Here is a 17,531-nt window from a genome sequence, read left to right on the forward strand (position 1 = left end):
AATCCTGAGATCAAGAGTCACATGTTCCACTGACTGATCCCACTGGTGCGCCTGTCTTTAGAAAATTAACCAACAAATTGTAGTAGAGTATAGGAATATATTAAAATAAAAGAGGAGCAGTTGGGAATACTTCAAAAGAACATGGTTGGTTGGTTTGTTTGTTTGGCAACTCTCTAACTCCTACATTGGCAACATCTAGGAGAGCCTCTTTGCTCCCCTGATCACAGCTTTGCACACATCAGATGCAACAGCTGTTTTAACTGGCACGTCCCCACAACCCTTCCTGACAGGAAGTGCGTTAGAACAGTGACTGTAATTCAAACTGCAGGATTTAGGGAGGCAGCATACCACTGACCACCCAGGATTGCAGCCAGAATGGGGGAGCTACCACTGCACCTTGGAGAAAGGAACATGTTGCTGCACCACCAGTCACACCACCAGCTGACTGGCATCCATCCTTCCCTGGTGGTCTTCTTCTCTCCTCATAATGACTTGCCTTGGTGTAGGACTCTTCGTTCAAAAGTGCCCAGTGTGATATATGAGCACCATCTTCTGAAAATGTGTGTGTATTTTGCACACACCGTTTCCATAGTTTCTAATGCCAGGATTACACAGAATATGTAGGGAGAACGAAATAAAAGGATGGGTTTGATTGCTGGCTGGTAGTACTGGTATATGGCAAAAGGATTAAATAAAGTATTTTTATTTTACAAATCAAAATTTTCAACCAGATCACTTGAGAATCGGACAACTTAACAATCCTACTGGAGTGACGTGCATTTATGGGGCAGGTGTTAGGCGAAGGACTGGAGTGCGAAAGGCATGAAGCGGTCTTTCAACATTTTTATCTCAAGGGAAATCTTACAGAACAAACGGCAGAGATGGATACTGAGCCAACAGATGACAAGAGGACTTGCTCCATTCTCTGGAAAATATGATGATAAGAAACAGATTTCAGCTGTTCTTTAATTTTTTTTTTTCTCTACTGGACAACAAAGCTGCCAAGAAATGAGGATACACAGATAATGACACACACAGAACCCCTCCACCTGCATCACATCCTGACAAATCACAGCATTTCTTTGCTTCAAGGGCAGGAAATCATCTTCTCGTATGAAATATTGTATTCTACAGAAAAATCAAAGAAAACAAATGAGTATTTCTGTGACATTGTTTAGAAAATGGTTCAAAATAAGTCTCGCTTCAGTATTCAGAGGCTCACATAAACACTAGAGTAGAAGGAAGAATCGCACTTTCATCTCCACCAACATAAACAGACAAATAACAACAGATAACATTAAGAGAAATTAGGGTCCATATTGTATCACTGTATTTTAAGTACATATTAGTATTTAGCTCCTAGGCCTACCCCTGACATTTGCGGAGCCTAAGGCAAGAGCATCAATGGAACATTACACACCATCCACCTTTAAAATCAAGCAAACGCTTCTTTCCTTCTATTGTGACAAATATACTTTCATTAAAAAAATCAGAAAATATGTGTATAGCTAGGCTTTTTTCATATAACTTAATTTGGCAAAAGACCAAAGCCAAATGAATTTAATTACTACTGCTCATGTTGAGTGTTCAGTTGATGGGCTAGTGGTGTCTTCATAAGTCAAAAAGTAAAGAACTACAATACCTACATTTTTATGTTTCTTATAACATTCATTTTCTCAAATTCATCTCAGTAAACTCATTGTTTTTGAAATCAAGATTTTATATAGTTTTCTGATAACGACAATGATTTAAATAAGTATGCAATTATATTCAAAGCATAAAATTTGAATATATTTTCATTGAAAATGTGAATTTATATGAAAAATATCAACAAATTATTTCATTTTCAAACTAAATGATGGTTGTCCTAAAATATTCATTCTAGGGAAAAATACAAATTATAATTAGTACATAAAAATACTTTAAATCAAAGTTATTTAAATAAATCTTATTAAATGAGATTACATAATATTATTATCATAAATAAGAATCAGTTAAGCATCCTACCGTTCAGGGTCCATGTATTTGCCAATGTAAAGAATCAGTATCACACTGTATTACCAGATCCACAGTACAAATTTAAAAGAAATAAATTGTTTAATATTCCACATCATTCTCTCGCTGCCATGTGCATCAGTTGAGAATACCACACTAAAGCTGTGAGCGTTGACAGAATCATGAATGGAAACATATAAACAAGCAAGGTATACCAGGACCTAAGGAATACAAGGTTGAAGGTGGTGAAAAAGTGGTTATTGTGGAACAAAAAATTACCCCAGCTGTTGGGCTACTTCATGAGGGGACTGTGATGGTCCAACATACAGAGTCCAAAGACGTTTGATAAACTTGGGCTTCATTCCAGTAGGTATGGCTCTCTGAGGAGATTCAATCTGCTTGGTGGGAACACAGCCAAAGGAGTCCATAGGTATCACGCTATCCAGGAGTCAAGAGATAGATGGAACTGTGGTTTCAAGTGATATATAGCAGAACCTCCATGAGTAGCAGGATGGTCCAGGTAACAGAGCTCAGACTCCGTCGACAAGCCTGTCAAAATGGGGAGGATGTCAGGGCTCCAGCCAAGTGAGCTTGGGTGCAGGGGAAAGCTCTACATCCATATGGGTTTTGAAATGATTACAGAAAACCAAAGCAGATGTCTGGATATATACATAGATTCAGCTAACACAACAAGGGTGTGGGGGAAAACACCGATTCAGTTGGCAAATGGTGGGAAACAAACAGGAAGCAGTGTGGACCCTGGGTCCCTTCCACTTGCTGATGGTGCTGATGTGTATTCTGCCATGGTAAGAATAGTTTCTGTTTTGGTTTGAAGTTGAATCTGAATGAAAGGGCATTTGTGATTATAGCTGAGTGGAGCTCATGAGGGCATAGGGTGAATGATTTTAAAATAGTACCATGGCATGGCACATTTTTTAAGTGCATTTATGGGATTGTAGGGGAAATTGTTTATTATGATTTTAATTTATAGGTCCAATAGATTGGTGAGGTTTAATTTAACTTTAATTATGATGATATTTGACCTGATATTCATGGGTAAATTTTGTATTAAAACATTATGCAAATTTTTATTAACTTATTTTAGGTATATGTATATGTATATATACATACATATATATATATATGTATATATATATTTTGGAAACTCTTTATTATACATCTTAAGACTCCTGATACTGCTATTCCCTATGAGTGAATCTGGGGCCCTGTGACTCTCCAATTACCTTAATAGAGACCATTCTTGTGACAATGCTGAATGGCTGAAATTGTGTCCTGCATTTTAGTATCAGGTGTAAAAACAAATCTCTATTAGGAGACAAAGCTTATCCATGAATCATCTCTGTCCATGAAAATGTAAATTTCTGAGACCCAGATCTTAAGAGGAAGATAAGGTATTTTCTTTCCAGTCCTGAAAATCAATTCTAGATTACTTTTACATTCTAAAGATGGTTTTCAGTGCTGTTGGTAATACTGACATTATATGAGATTTCAAAGAAAAAAGTTTTGAATTTGGAACTTGTTTCAAGGGACTGAGCTGGCAAATGTAATGCACTTCTTACCTGTTCTTACTGGCTTACCTTCCAAAGATTTTGTCTTTATATGACACGGGAAGAGCATAATCAAGAAGCCAAGCAGCTACTTAGATTTCAGGGCACTACAAGTTAATAATAAGTGGCAATCAGTGAATCATAGGAAGTAAAAATCATTTTTATTGACTATTTTCCTAAAAAGGCACTATCTTTAATATTTCAACTCCATTGCAGATCTGAGCTAGGAAATGACCTCCCCTAAGAAAATGCTTTGGTAGAAAATCCATTTTGTTGATATTCAGGCAAATGTTCTGATTTTAACTATAGTTTCATATTATTTTCTGCTTATATCCATTAGAAAAATAGCCAGCAGATCAATCTACCTCTAAATACATGCTCCTATTTTGCTGAAATTATTTTACCAACAGTCAACTTATTGAAATAAGTGTCCATATTATAGAGATACACTGTATTATGTATTTCAAAAATATATTTAGTAGGGTAACTTTAAAAAGACACATAAATGAATAATAATTCTTAGTTTGAATACTACCTAATGATGTGAAATGGCTTAAGAAAGGGTATTTTGCAAGTATTTATTAATTATCACTGAAAATTGATTTCCCAGAATCACTTTTAGAAAAAATTATGGTAAAACACATAATATGAAATCTACCTTCTTAAAAATTTTTAAGTGTACTGTGCCGTATTGTTAACTCTATGCATTCTTTTTTTTTTTTTTTTTTTTTTAAGATTTTACTTGAGAGAGATAGAAATAGCATGCATGTGCCCAAGGACACACACTCACCAGCAAGAGTAGGGGGAGGGTCAGAGGAAGAGGGATAAGCAGGCACCCCGCTGAGCAGGGAACCTGACACTGGGCTCATCCCAGGACCCAGGGATCATGCCCTGAGCTGAAGGCAGACACTTAACCAACTGAGCCACCCAGGTGCCCCTATATGCACATTCTTGCATGCCTGATTGCTAGAACTTTTTTATACCCATTGAACAGGAACTTCCTACCTTCCCTCCCCAAGCCCCCCCACCCCCGACAGCACTTGGCAATCACTCCCAGCATCACTTTTAATGAATAATCCTTTATTTAATATTATATAGTTCTCAAATTCTTCAAGAGTATCTATACATATTGTTAAGGAATTTTTGAGTTGCTTTTATTGAATAATTGTTTCCAGAATCTCTGAATGCTTTCCAGGGATGGATAGCCAATTTTTACTTCTTTGTTTTCTGGTGTTTCTGTTATAAAACATGATTTTTAAGAGGTATTTTGAATAAGATGAAGAGATAGGAAATGTAATTTGTGTATCTTCATGTATACATTGTATTCTTTTATCTCTACATCTGGCCTCAAGGTAAAGGCTAATTTTTCTCTATCTACAATATGGTTTTAAAAGGTATTCCTTCATGTGTATCTGTGCAGAGTGGCATCCCCTTGCTTGGCTCTCAATACTAGATTGGGAGATAAAAATTTCCAACAGTGGGAGTTAGTCTGTTCCCTGCCTGAATCTTAGCTTCTTGGTGTTCTTGGCAGGAATTCACTACCTTTAGTATTTCTATCTTTTATATTCCAAATTCTTCATATCCTGCCAAAATTCAGTAGCCCTCTGGACTTTGCCTCCAGTTTTATTTATGCAAAACCTAAACATGATTTTGTTTGTATGACCCATGAGTCTATCTCCTTCCCTTCCATTATCTCACGAAAATCTCACCAGAGCAAAAACGAAGACACTTTGAAGTCCTTCCAAAAGCTGTTCCTTTGTCCCTTACAAAGGGACATTTAGCAGGTTAATATTGCCATCTAGCACAGGTTAATATTGTTGACCCTTAGTTTTGTCATTTGTGAAAAGACAGTAATAATACGGATTTGGCCAGACTATTGTGCGAATTATATTATATAGTATATTTAGAATACCTGGCATAGTATCAGTAGGCACATAGTAGGTGCTCAACAAATATAAACACCTCTTTTTTCCTTTGTCTCCACATCAGAAACCCTACTTACTTTGGCTGTGGGTAAGAGAGACAGGGAGTGGGGAGGAGATTAGGAAAAACGTATTCAAACAAAGCACAGGTTTACCTGTGTGCAGCCATCATTTGTGGCTTTTAGTAGTATTACCTGGGCAAAGGATTGGCACCTGGACCCAAATCCAAGTTGAAGGATGGGTCAGCCAGGTGGGTGCTCATGATTTCTCCATTGAGAATACGAAATCATAACTGAAATAAATTGGAAATACAGTTCATATTTGGTTCTTTTCACAAATGTAAAGATGATTGACCCCTTGAATTGCAGCTCAAAAGTCACTTTGGGTCAGAATCAACCTATCTCCCCTGGGTATTTTGGGGGCATATTTCTGTAAGTAGGTGGTACGGTGTAATGACTGACCAGTCTCAACTGAGACTGAGGTCTGTAGGTGTTGGCAGCTGAAATGTTTAAACTGACTACAGCACATGATACACAATGTTGGTTGAGATCCAGGGATTTACAACTAAAGTTTAAACAAGTAAGATATTTTCAAAGATGCTGTCTTGTCCTGAAACATCACAAAAATAAAACTTATGATAGAACAGGAACCATAGAAGAATGGGAAATGTTTTGCTGGCTTGAATGCATGAAAGGGCATAGGGGATGGGAGGAAGAGATGAGAAACTGAAAATACAAGAAAAAACTTGGAAATATATACACTAAAATCACTTATCTTTTGTGAGTGCTAGTGACTAGTGCTATGCATATGACAGTTCAGATCTGAACAATAAAAGCTAAAAGTACAGATCTGAGCAAAAAAAAAGTTAAAGTGTTGTGTTACTTCCAATGTGTATAAGTTTCTCATTTTGAACATAAATACATGTTGAAGATATTGCTTAGAAAGGGTGACATCCGCCTGTCTCAATCCTACCTGCCCATTGTACCAACCTGTATCTTAGGCCATAAATGTTCACTCTACTTCTCACACAGAGAACTCACTCAAAGAACAGACAAAATCACATTTTTTAGACCTACATACCCACACATACATAATCACATACTTATATATAATATACCTGAGAAACAGATAAGTCAAAAAGTGGTGAAAGAAAACAAGCCCCAAATGATAGGGGCTTATAGTAACAAGTGGAAATACAATTTAAAAATTTTTAATTAAATAGGGGAGGGAACAACTTTGAAAAAGAACAAATTAATAAAAATGACAATGCTCAACTTCAAGACTTATAAAGCTTCAGTAATCAAGGTAGTTTGATTATGGCATAAAAATAGACAAAAGAATCGATGGACAGAATATATATTCAGAAATAGACTTACATACATGTGCCAATCCATAAAGATGCAAAGGCAATTCAGTGGAGAAAATAGACATTTTTAGCAAATCATGCTGGAATAATTAAATATCCAAAGACAAAAAGAGAGACAGAGAACTTTAAGCAATACTTCATCCCATAAACAAAAACTAACCTATAAGGGTTATAGATCTACCTCTAAAACCCCAAACTATAATACTTCTAGAGAAAAGCAGGAGAAAGTCTTTGTAACCTTGGATTAAGGAAACATTTCTTAGATACAAGATTAAAAACATGATAAAAAAAGATCAATTGGACTTAACTCAAAGTTAAGAATGTCTGCTCTTTGAAAGAAATCATTAAAAGAATGAAAAGAGAAGCCAAAGGCAGAAAGAAAATGTTTGCAAATTATATATCTAATAAAAGGCTTGTATTTCAAATAAAGAATTCTCAAAATTTAATAATAGAAAGACAAAGCAATTTTTTTTAAATGGGAAAAAAAGTCATATTTGAAGCATGGAAGGACTTTAGGCATTGTTGCTAATTTGCAAATGGAGGGGAACTTCTGAGAAGGAAGGTGGTCTGCCTCTAAAATCTGAGGCAAGGAAATACCAAGCTCAGTCCTACAGTTGCAACTCATTCAATCACCTGAATGAGTTGGGAAGTGGGTTCTTCTCCAGAGCCTCCAGTTAAAAGCCCAGCTGTTCTACACCCTTCATTTTCATCTACACCCTTCATTTTCATCAAGTCGAGCCATGCTGGACTTGTCACTGCAGACCTGAGAACTCATAATTTTGCTATAAGAAGCCAACAATTAGGGACACATGGGTGGCTCAGTTGGTTAAGTGTCTGACTTTTGCTCAGATTATGATCCCAGGGTCCTGGGATCAAGTCCTGTGTTGGGCTCCTTGCTCATCAGGGAGCCTGCTTCTCCCTCGGCTGGCTGCTCCCCCTGCTTGTGTGCCCTCTCTCTCTCTCTCTCTGTCTCTGGCATATAAGTAAATAAAGTCTTAAAAAAAAAAAAAGAAGAAGAAGAAGAATAAGAAGCCAACAATCACAGCAACAAAAGAGATGGGGCAAATGATTCGAACAGACTTGTTACCAAAGATGTGTGTGTTAAAAATGAAAATGAGCAAATGGAAAGATGCTCAAAATCATTAGTATTAGGGGAAGGACAAAAGTGAAATGTGGTATCACTCCACTCTGGTAGGAGGTCTAAAATTAAAACGACTGACTCTATCAAGTGTTGGCAAAATGTGGACAAGTGGAACTGTCACAAGCTGATGGTAGGAATGTGAAGTGGTGTAACCACTTTGGAAAACAGGTTGACAGTTTCTTACCATAGCAGACACTAGGGGACTGAATGACTCAGCCATCCCACTCCTAGGTGGGTATTTACCCAAGACAGATGAAAACATGTGTCCATGCAAATTCTTCTCATGAATGTTCATAGCAGCTTTGTTTGCAGTAGCCAGAAACTAGAAAGAATTCAAATCCTCATCAACAGATACATGGATAAACAAATTGTGGTACAGCCATACAAGTAGGATGTTACTCAGAGATAAACATAAATGAACTGTTAATACACACAAAACTTTGAAGAATCTCAAAATAATTATGTTGAGTGAAAGAAGCCCCCCTCAGCAAAAGAAGGACACAGCGTTATTTCCATTTATATGAAGTTCTAGAAAATGCAAATTCATCTATAGCCACATTAAGCAGATCCGTGTTTGCCTGTATCACGTTTGTGACATAAATTACAGGAGACGCTTGGCCAAAAATCAGCTTGGAATTGATGAATCTAATGTCTTCATCATTTGTCCACTTCAACTGGGGACTGACTTTCAAACAGACTGCCAAGAAAATAAATGTCTTAGCTTCAAATCTACCGTTGCAGATAACCTGTTTTCTTAATAGTTTGTCTGTCTCAGGGCAGATCTTAACATAGGTGAAGGTGACTTTGTTGTTTCATGCATTAAGATTTAAAAGTTCTCCTGAAATGATTGTAACATTATGTGCCAATTATACTCTAATTAAAAAAAAAGATTTAAATGTTTTCATTGGGCAAAATATGCAAAAATAATAGATTCTAAAGGACAAAAAAGAAAGAAGGAATAAACATTTGGAAAAAAATATAGGGTGGTGGAAATCTATATGCAAGACTTTAAGTATATCATTCATTTATAATTATTAAATAACAGTACTACACATTATAAGATATTTATTCATTGAAATGGGGAATTTAAATCTATTGCAAAAGTTTTAAATACACTGGCTTCCTATCATATATTATTAGATTAATAGACCAAACTCCAAATAGACTTTCTAGTCATTTGACAGCAATAATGAATGGATTAAAAATGCTTTATGAGGTGCAAATTTGTAGCGGGGTTTTTAACATGATAATATTAAGTCAATTATAAATGCTTTACTTGGTTTTTCCAAATTGTGATTTGCACTAATACTTTCATTACTTTGCTGGAGTCTGGGTTATGTTCCTTATCTCAGCTATTTTTATAACACACGATGGGGATTATGTTAGAAAAAATGTCTATACATGATTTGAATACATCTTTTTAGAAGATTTATTTATTTATTTAATATAGAGAGAATGTATGTGCGCAGGGACATGGGGCTGGGTCCCAGGAACCCCAGACTGCAACCTGAGTCAGAACTAAGAGTCAGAGGCTCAGCCAGAACTGAGCTACCCAGGTACCCCTGAATAAATCTATTTTTAAAAATATATGTGAAGTTGAAGTGTTGGGGCACCTGGGTGGCTCAGTGGGTTAAAGCCTCTGCCTTCAGCTCAGGTCATGATCTCAGGGTCCTGGAATCGAGCCCCACATAGGGCTCTCCGCTCAGCGCTCAGCGCTCAGCAGGGAGCCTGCTTCGCCCCCCCCACCTGACTCGCTGCCTACTTGTGATCTCTGTCTATCAAATAAATGAACAAAATCTTAAAAAGATATATATGTGGAGTGTGTATTTTATAGGGAAGGGTTTCTAGTATATAGTCTGTGGAGTCTGCAGGTTTTGATAGCAGGTTTGGGGGAAAAAATTGAAAAGTGGTTGATAAGGGAAATTTTAAAGCATTTTCTCCCTACTCATCTGAGGGAGGGTAGAAGAGGAAGAAGATGAATTTGGTCAGAGCACCGTGGCAATAGCCAGGAGCTCCTTCTGAAATAGACCCTAGTGGGGATGTGGTGTTCTGACAGCAGAAGGAACATTGGACTGATGTTGGTTGGTTAAAGCATAGCCTTCTTTCATTTTCATTAAAGCATAGCTTTAATGGTTGTTAAAGCATAGACTTCTGGAGTTAAAAGACAGACGTTCCAATGTCAGATCTACCACTAGAGGCTTCCGGACTATGAACAATTTACTAAACCTCTCCACGCCTCTACATCCTAATCTGTAACACAGGGACAGTAATGCTACCTACCTCCCAGGGCAGTTGTAAGGATTAAATGAGAACTTAAAGATAGCATCCTCAGTGAAATGCCTAACGCCCAAAAAGTGTTCGATGCCTTATTTTAGAAATAAAGGCAAGCCATGTGTGGGTGTGGAGCAGTCCCGCACAAAAGGTTCAGAACTAAAGCTGTCACTGGTGCAAAGAACAGACAATGGCTTTGATAAGCATTCTCTTGTTAAGTAGCCACTAGCCACTGTCCCCATGCAAATTTAAATTCATTTCAAATTTAAATTTAAAATTCAGTTCCTCAGTTATACTGGCCACATTTTAAATGCTAACTAGCCACATGGAGCTGATGGCTGCTCTGTTGGACATTACAGATATAAAGCCACCTTTGCAGAAAGCTCTGGCAGACTGGGCAAGTTTAAAGGGTCCATGCTGGGGTGAGTACCAGGGCAACCTTCCTGGGTAACTGGTTTACTGAATGCTCACATCAAAACTAGTCTTCTCTTTCCTCTTTTTCTTTTATTTTACAGAATCTGAGGTTTATCAAAACTCTGTTACCCAAGAGTCTGTGCAATTTTTTCAAGCTGTTAGAATTTTTGATCACTGTTTACACCAGTGCATGTGAATGTATTGAGAGAGAGTCTATGATCGGGGTTGTCCTGGCTTTCTTGACTGAGTTTCTGAATTCTATCATTAGCCTGAACATCTCTGCAATTTACCCATATCTGGTTATTAACGTGTTATTTCTACACTCCTCCTCCTCCTCCTCCTCCTCCTCCCCTCCCCTCCCCTGCCCCCATATCCTCTGAACCACAAGCTGGGAGCCTGCGAGAGTTTTTTTAAAGTGATCATTATTTTCAGAGCAGCTGGTTCTTAACAGCCCCGGGTTGGTGACAGAGGTGACAGGATCTGTTTCTGCGGTTGTATTGTCCTAATTATATTCCTAATGGATCACAAGTCTGGGGACAAAGCGATGTTACATATTGCAGTGTCCGGGGGCAGCATTTTATGGTATGCTGGGAACATCTCAATGTCGCATGTGTAGCCAATGCTTTCGCTGTCATTAGTTAACCAAGCAGCGCGCGTGCCTCTTTCAGCTCCCTGACCCACATTTCATCCACGCTCTGCTGTTTTTCTCCTGCAGGGTTATTTCCTGAGTAAAGCCCAGAGCTTATGATTCCCCCAGCAGAGAGCTCTGTTCTGACCTCCCTAAAGAGGCAGTTTCACCTGCTGGGCTAGTGTTTTTCTGCTTCCTAGTCAATCTGTTAAGATTTTAGCAGGAGATTCTTGGATACCTTTTTCACAAAACATATGGGAGCTTGTAATTACTTTGGCCTGGTACAATTTTAGAATTGAGAGAGCAAGGAAGAGGTGCAAATCTTCTGTTCATAAATAACCAAATCTGTGGGCACTTTAAAAGGCATTCTGTGCAGGCAGGAGAATTTATGTGCCACATTTCACCCTTGGCACACTTTCCAAATGAATTGTTCAAAGAGAAGTTATATTAGGACAAATAGAAATGAAGACTAAGACCAGATGTGGATTTTTAGTTAATATTTATGCAACACCCAAAGGGAAGATAGTATTGCACAATAAACTAAAAATGTCTTAGGCAAATAAGGAAATCTTTCCCCCTAGGACCTGGCACTGCAAAGGTATGAATTATACAACAAAGACCTGGGAATGCAGAACAAATGCAGGGTAGGTCGGGGAGACTATAAAAAAGAATTCATTGAGGAAGTGGTGAGGTAGCAGATGTGTGGAACCTACTCTGGGAAAATAAGGGCTTAGCACTTTTTTGGCCAGTCTCGTGTCTAAGGTAGGAAAGTTAAGCCAACCAGCCTCATTTCCTTCATCTGTGGAGAGCAACAGTAGCTTTAAGTAGAATATATTCAGAACTGAGGTAGTGAGCTCACGATGAGTGAGTACACTTTAATAAGCTAAAAAGCGATGTCCCCAGATTTGAAATGGTCTCCAAAGATAGCGATGACATCTTTTAACTGATTCTGCTCTCCCCCATTGGTGTTCAAGGGAGGTGGAAAAGGCAGACATTGGATGCTTCTCAGTCCTTGGAGAGAAGTCTGAAAGTAACCAAGGTTTAATGCATTGAAGAATATTGAGACTCACATTAAATTAAAATAGAAAAATTTGTTAAAAGCAACACAGCTGGTTTTTCAGCCTTTCATTCATCAGGGAGAGCAAAATGGTACATTTCTCACCATCTCCCAAGCTCCCAATCTCCAGGAGTTGAGGGTAGGGAGAGGAGAAAAGGAGGAGGTGGAGGGGGGGAATGTGTGTGGAAAACATTTATTTAAAACTGTTGGAGCCTCGAAGTGAAGACAGCTCTAGAAATGCGCATAAGCTTTTAGCACGCTGAACCCAAACCTCTCTACTACCTTCATGTCTCTGAGTCCTCTTAATTATTGAAGAGAGCTGTCTGTGTGTGACTTACCACAGGTTTTCCTGAAGAGCTGGTGCATCTTAAGAATTTTTAACCTACTTCTTCCCCCTCTCCTGTGCTAATTCTTCATTATTTGACATGGACAACAAAACAGCTTACCTTATTCTCTCATAATGAAAATTTGTGGATTTTCAGCTGCTATCAAGTTTCTGCTAAGCATGTTTATTTGTTCATTTCTTGTCAACATTTTGTGTTGTTTTGTTTTAGTTTCTTCTACCTGTCCAGATGTTACAGGCTCTGGGTATGATGTGGGAAACCAGGCTGATAAGGCTCTCTTGGAGCTCTCTTGGAGCTGCCATTCTGGCAGGGTTCCTGGTACAATGCTAGTGTGGGCTGGGAAAGTCTCTTCGTTGAGAACATTTAAGTTAAGATCAGAATGCCGAGAAGGAGCTAGAGAAGGTCTGAGAAGGCATCCTATGAGGAAAGAGAAGAAAGTGGTAAGTATCAGACGAGGAGGATGTCTGTTGCTGACAAGGTCAGGGGAGAGGAGGGATCAGGGCCAAATGAGGGCTTGGCTGGCCATGGTAAGAATCAAGAGTTTTATTTGATGTGCATCAGGAAATCATTGAACATTTTAAAGTAAAGAGAGTGTAGGTTTTCTAAAGAATCTTCTGTCTGATGCCTGAAGTTATGACTGTGGGGAGCAGAGAGTAGCAGGAATACAAATAAAACCATTTAGAAAGGTACTGCATTAGTCCATGCAGGAAGTGAAGGCAGTTGGGACTAGTGTTGGAGTAGTGTGGATGTCAGAGTCTATATTTGGAGGTATATATCTAGGTTTTAGTTAACAATTAAAAGGATAAGAGAATGTTGGAGGTAATAATAATAAATAAATAAATAAATAAATAAATAAATAAATAAAATGATCACTTCTATTACACGTAGGTTCCTTTTAGGTTCCAATATTAACATGTAAATGCAGTGGAGGGATACAGATACCAAGGCACTTGATGGGTCAACTAACAGGATTTTTTAAACTTTCAACAGTAAGCAGAGGTTATGGAGTTACAATAAAAAGGTAAAAGATCAGTCTCTGCCTTTAAAGCTACAGCTCTGTTTTCTGTGTGCTCCCGTATGTTTGTCTCAGGGAACAAAAATGTGTCTGTCGTGCCTGGCAAAATAGGTATAATAAATACTCATCATTTCATCTGTGTCTACACAGATTTTTTTTCGTGAAACCAGGAAAAGATGGAGCTGCGTTTCGCTGAACCCCAAACCACCGTATCTACTTTTCAGGCCACTGCCAGACATCCAGGAGATTCGATTTCTTGCCAGAGTCCTGGAAAGCTCCCCAGTTAGGTGCTTCCCTCGGAGGGAGGAGGGGCGGGGGGCGGGGTTGGTCCGCCCTCTACAGGTCTGTTTTCCAAGCATTGTGGTTGCCGTGCAGCAGGGGGCGCTGCAGTAGTGCTCATCGTGGTCCCACGGCGCGCGTCGCCCAGCCAGAAGGGGGCCAAGCCAGGCGGAGGTGTGGCAGGCAGCCCGCTGTCCTCTTTGGTCTCGCAACTTTAGTACCCAGAGCTCGTCTACGCAGGCCATTCTTCTACACCATAATTTATCAGGTTGGACGCCTTCCATCCAGTCCTGCATCCGGGCGGAAAGGAAACGGCATTAGCTTCCCGCCTTCCTAGGTTTTGAGGATAGCGCTGCGCTGCTGGGCTGCAGAGGCGTCTCTTCTCTAATGTTTCCAGAGTCAGCCTGAAAGTCCCCCTGAAACCGCGAAAGGCCCCCGCAGCTGCGGCGTGTGTGTATGTGTTTCTTCCTTCTTTTGGGGTCCCTTCTTTTTAACCTGACTGCGGGACCATTTTCCTCCCCCATTCATCTTTCTATTGACATTTGGGACGGCGGTAGACCCGGAGCTGCAATCTCTCCTCCTGAGATGCCCCTCAAGCTCTCCAGTACCCCCTCCCTTTTCGGCTCGCACCGTGTGAGTGTGTATGCGAGGTCGCGTCGGTGTTGGTGGCAAGTGAGGCTGCAGCCCTCGCCAAACCTGTTCTTCCTCTCCCGGTCCCCAGAAGTCCCTCCAGCTGACCGGACTTACGCCTGGCAGCGCTTGGCACGCGCAGCGCTGGGGCTGAGTCGGTGCCAGGCGCAGCCAGGCAGCAGCGGCGCGAGCGACCGTGTCCTCCGCGGTGTCGATTCTCTTCCAGCTCCTCCTCCCAGGGCGCCCTCCAGCTACCCCCGTGGACTGTCTTCCAGCGGTTGCCCTTGGGTCCCGAGGGCTTTCCAGAGTGAAATCGAAGGTGAAAGAAACAAGAGGAGGGCGGGAGGTGGGTAGGAGGAGCCTCGGGCCTCGGGGAGCTGGGCGGAGCCTCCAGCCAGGGGGTAGTGTGGGAGGAGCCTCGGGGGGGAGGATCTGGGTGGAGAAAGGGGCCGGGCAAAGCCGGGATGGAGGGCGGCCACGCAGGCGCGGGGGGGCCGCGCCGAGAACCCCACGCGGGAGCTTCGGGAGTCTCCAGCCGCCGCTCCTCACTTCACTGGAGAAGGGGCTGGGGCGGGGAGGGAGCTAATAAAGAGTGAATGAGCGGCAGCCGCTGTGGCGGTCGGAGTCAGCCAGAGCAGCACCGGAGCCGTGCGCCCGGGAGGCGGCGAGGGGAGGCGGTTCGCCTTGTCCCTCCTACCCGCCCCTCTTTCTCTCTCTTCCTCCAGCTGGTCCCAGAACCCTGCTGGGTCCGGTCCCTCTGCCCCCATCCCGCATTCTTCCACCTCCTCCGAGTCCCACTCCTCACCTAGGGCGCCCCGAACTGCCATGGGTTAGGGTGGGGGCCGCGAGCCGCGCGAAGGACCAGCCCTGTGCATCCGCCGGGGGGCGCGAAGCCCGAAAGACGCCAGCCGCTCGCGGGCGCCCGGCATGGGGAGCGTGGTGTGAGCCCGCACCCAGAGAGGACGCAGCGGCTGCGGAGACGGGCGCGAGGAGGAGGAGGAGAGCGGTGGACTGCAAGGACCCGAGGGAGGAAGGGAGGGACAAGAGGGTGGGGAGCTAGGAAAAAGTGAAGCTGGGAGGAGAAGGCGGCGGAAGGTGGGGATTGATGCTTCTGTTTTTTGTTGCCGCTGCTGCCCTCGCGCTGGGAGCCGAGCCGGAGGGAAGGCGGTGGAGAGATGATTGCAGAGTTGGTGAGCAGCGCTCTGGGGCTCGCCTTGTATCTCAACACCTTGAGTGCGGATTTCTGCTATGATGACAGGTAAGGGGTCGGCGGGCTGCGTGGGGACTCCGCGGTGGCTCAGAAGCTTCCCGCTTTAAGACTGAAGTACGTCTTGGAGGAACTGGTCCAGCACCTGAAGGTTTAGGAGACGCGTAAACAGCACCCAGGGCAAACACCGGGGAAGCGGGCGCGCTGGGCGGGCTGAAGGAGTTTGGGTTCCTAGTTTGCAGCAGGTTCTTTCTCTTGCTTATTGGCTGCTGGCGAACGCTTAAGTTTCTTATCGGAAATCGCAGCAATTTGGGGAACTGTTAATGATCATATTAAATGGGGAAAAAAATGTCTTAGGTCTTTGTTGGTGCACATTGAGCGATTTTACGTCTGGGCTGGAAGGAAGCCGCTCCCCTCCTCTTAATAGATCTTCCCTGTAGCGCTTCCTTTTATTGATGGGACACTTTTATTTCCCGGGGAAAAAGCCACACCTTTGACAGTTATCAAAATAGTGGAAGGAGAGAATCGTACTCAGCTGCAACTTTCCCGTTGGACGTCTACGGTACTTACAGATAATGCTGCTGATGGGCTCTCCGGCTCCCCCCGCCTGGCTCACCAATCGATGGAGTAGCACTTTATAAAAGCCTGGGCTTTCATTTCTGTTTGGGAGTTTTACATTAGACGTTAGCGGTTCTTTTGTGCTAATTGGGGAAGAAGACGCCCCTAGAGACTGAAGTTGTCTTCTGCATTTGGGCTAGTTTGGGTGGCTAATGAGACCTGAACTGTGTTGTCAAAGAAACTGCATCGATTTCTGGAAAATGTCACACTTGTGCTCGTGTCTCTACCTATTTTTTAAATGTTGTTAGTGTTTAGAAACTGATGAAAAGCTCCAATAGCCATTAGGGAAAATTCCAATTTGTGCCTTTCCGGTGACTTAATCTGATTACAATTAAAACAGATGCATAATTAAAATATATTAGGGAGAACAGCACGCCTGGCTAAACTTATTAACCGTCCTGGGGTGTTTCATGCTCCATTGAAATTAAACCATCCAAAAAGTGAGCACAGATTTACTTTGACAGCTTTTCAGCAGCCTCTCTGGGCTATGGAAAGCGAATGGATCCCCAGGGTCAAGGCAAGGCAGAGAGTGAACTTAAGCAAAGTGGTTGATAGTGAGGGCAAGTGAAGGCAGAATCTTCTGTGGGTGGTACTTAGCCATGTTCTGTATTCTCTGGTGTACCTACTCTCTGGCTAAAAGCATGTTTATGGATATATGCTTGAAATCCGTGAATCTAAGTTTACACCCACATGTTTGTTATGAAATCCCCTGATAATAGGTGCAATGAAATAAAGCAAACTCTTCTTAATGCATTTTATGTAGTGTCTGTCAGAGACTGGTTGATAAGGAAGCCACTGCTAGACATAAACTTTTCCTTAACTTTTAAGCAGTGTATAGATCTAGCAGTTATGATACATGGTCTGAGAAATAAATGGTCTTTGTGTAAGAGTGAGGTGAGCTGCTCTGTTCTTTCCATTTCTGTGTTAGTGTGCACCTGCTCTTTCTGGGGAGTGGGGAAAAAAGGCGCTTGACAGGGAAGAAAAAGGAATGGGAAGAAACAGCTCTCCCTTCCAAAGATGGGCGACTTTTCACTAAAATGAGCTCAGGGATGGATCTGGGTAGTTCTTGGTTTTGT

The 17,531-nt window shown here is 41.6% G+C and overlaps 2 protein-coding genes across 3 annotated transcripts in view; one reads left to right on the plus strand and one right to left on the minus strand.

The window, feature by feature from the left end:
* Nucleotides 1-13,559: 13,559 nt before the first annotated feature.
* LOC101673771 lies at nucleotides 13,560-15,457 on the minus strand. Its single transcript, XM_004779853.3, has 3 exons — nucleotides 15,272-15,457; nucleotides 14,631-15,212; nucleotides 13,560-14,290 (listed from the first exon to the last, which is right to left on the minus strand). Exons 1-3 carry the CDS (start codon nucleotides 15,455-15,457, stop codon nucleotides 13,793-13,795), a joined length of 1,266 nt encoding a protein of 421 aa, XP_004779910.1. The 3' UTR covers nucleotides 13,560-13,792.
* The window catches only part of TMTC2 (transmembrane O-mannosyltransferase targeting cadherins 2), a 438,609-nt gene continuing 436,288 nt past the window's right edge, over nucleotides 15,211-17,531 (plus strand). For both annotated transcript variants that reach the window (XM_045082958.1, XM_045082959.1), the window contains exon 1: nucleotides 15,211-15,888. In XM_045082958.1, coding sequence (XP_044938893.1) covers nucleotides 15,806-15,888 — 83 coding nt within the window. In that variant the 5' untranslated portion in view covers nucleotides 15,211-15,805. The remainder of the gene's footprint in view (nucleotides 15,889-17,531) is intronic.

The sequence above is a fragment of the Mustela putorius genome, unplaced genomic scaffold, assembly GCF_011764305.1.
Source record: "Mustela putorius furo isolate JIRA1106 unplaced genomic scaffold, ASM1176430v1.1 tig00000640_pilon_pilon_pilon, whole genome shotgun sequence".
NCBI classification, from domain to species: domain Eukaryota; kingdom Metazoa; phylum Chordata; class Mammalia; order Carnivora; family Mustelidae; genus Mustela; species Mustela putorius.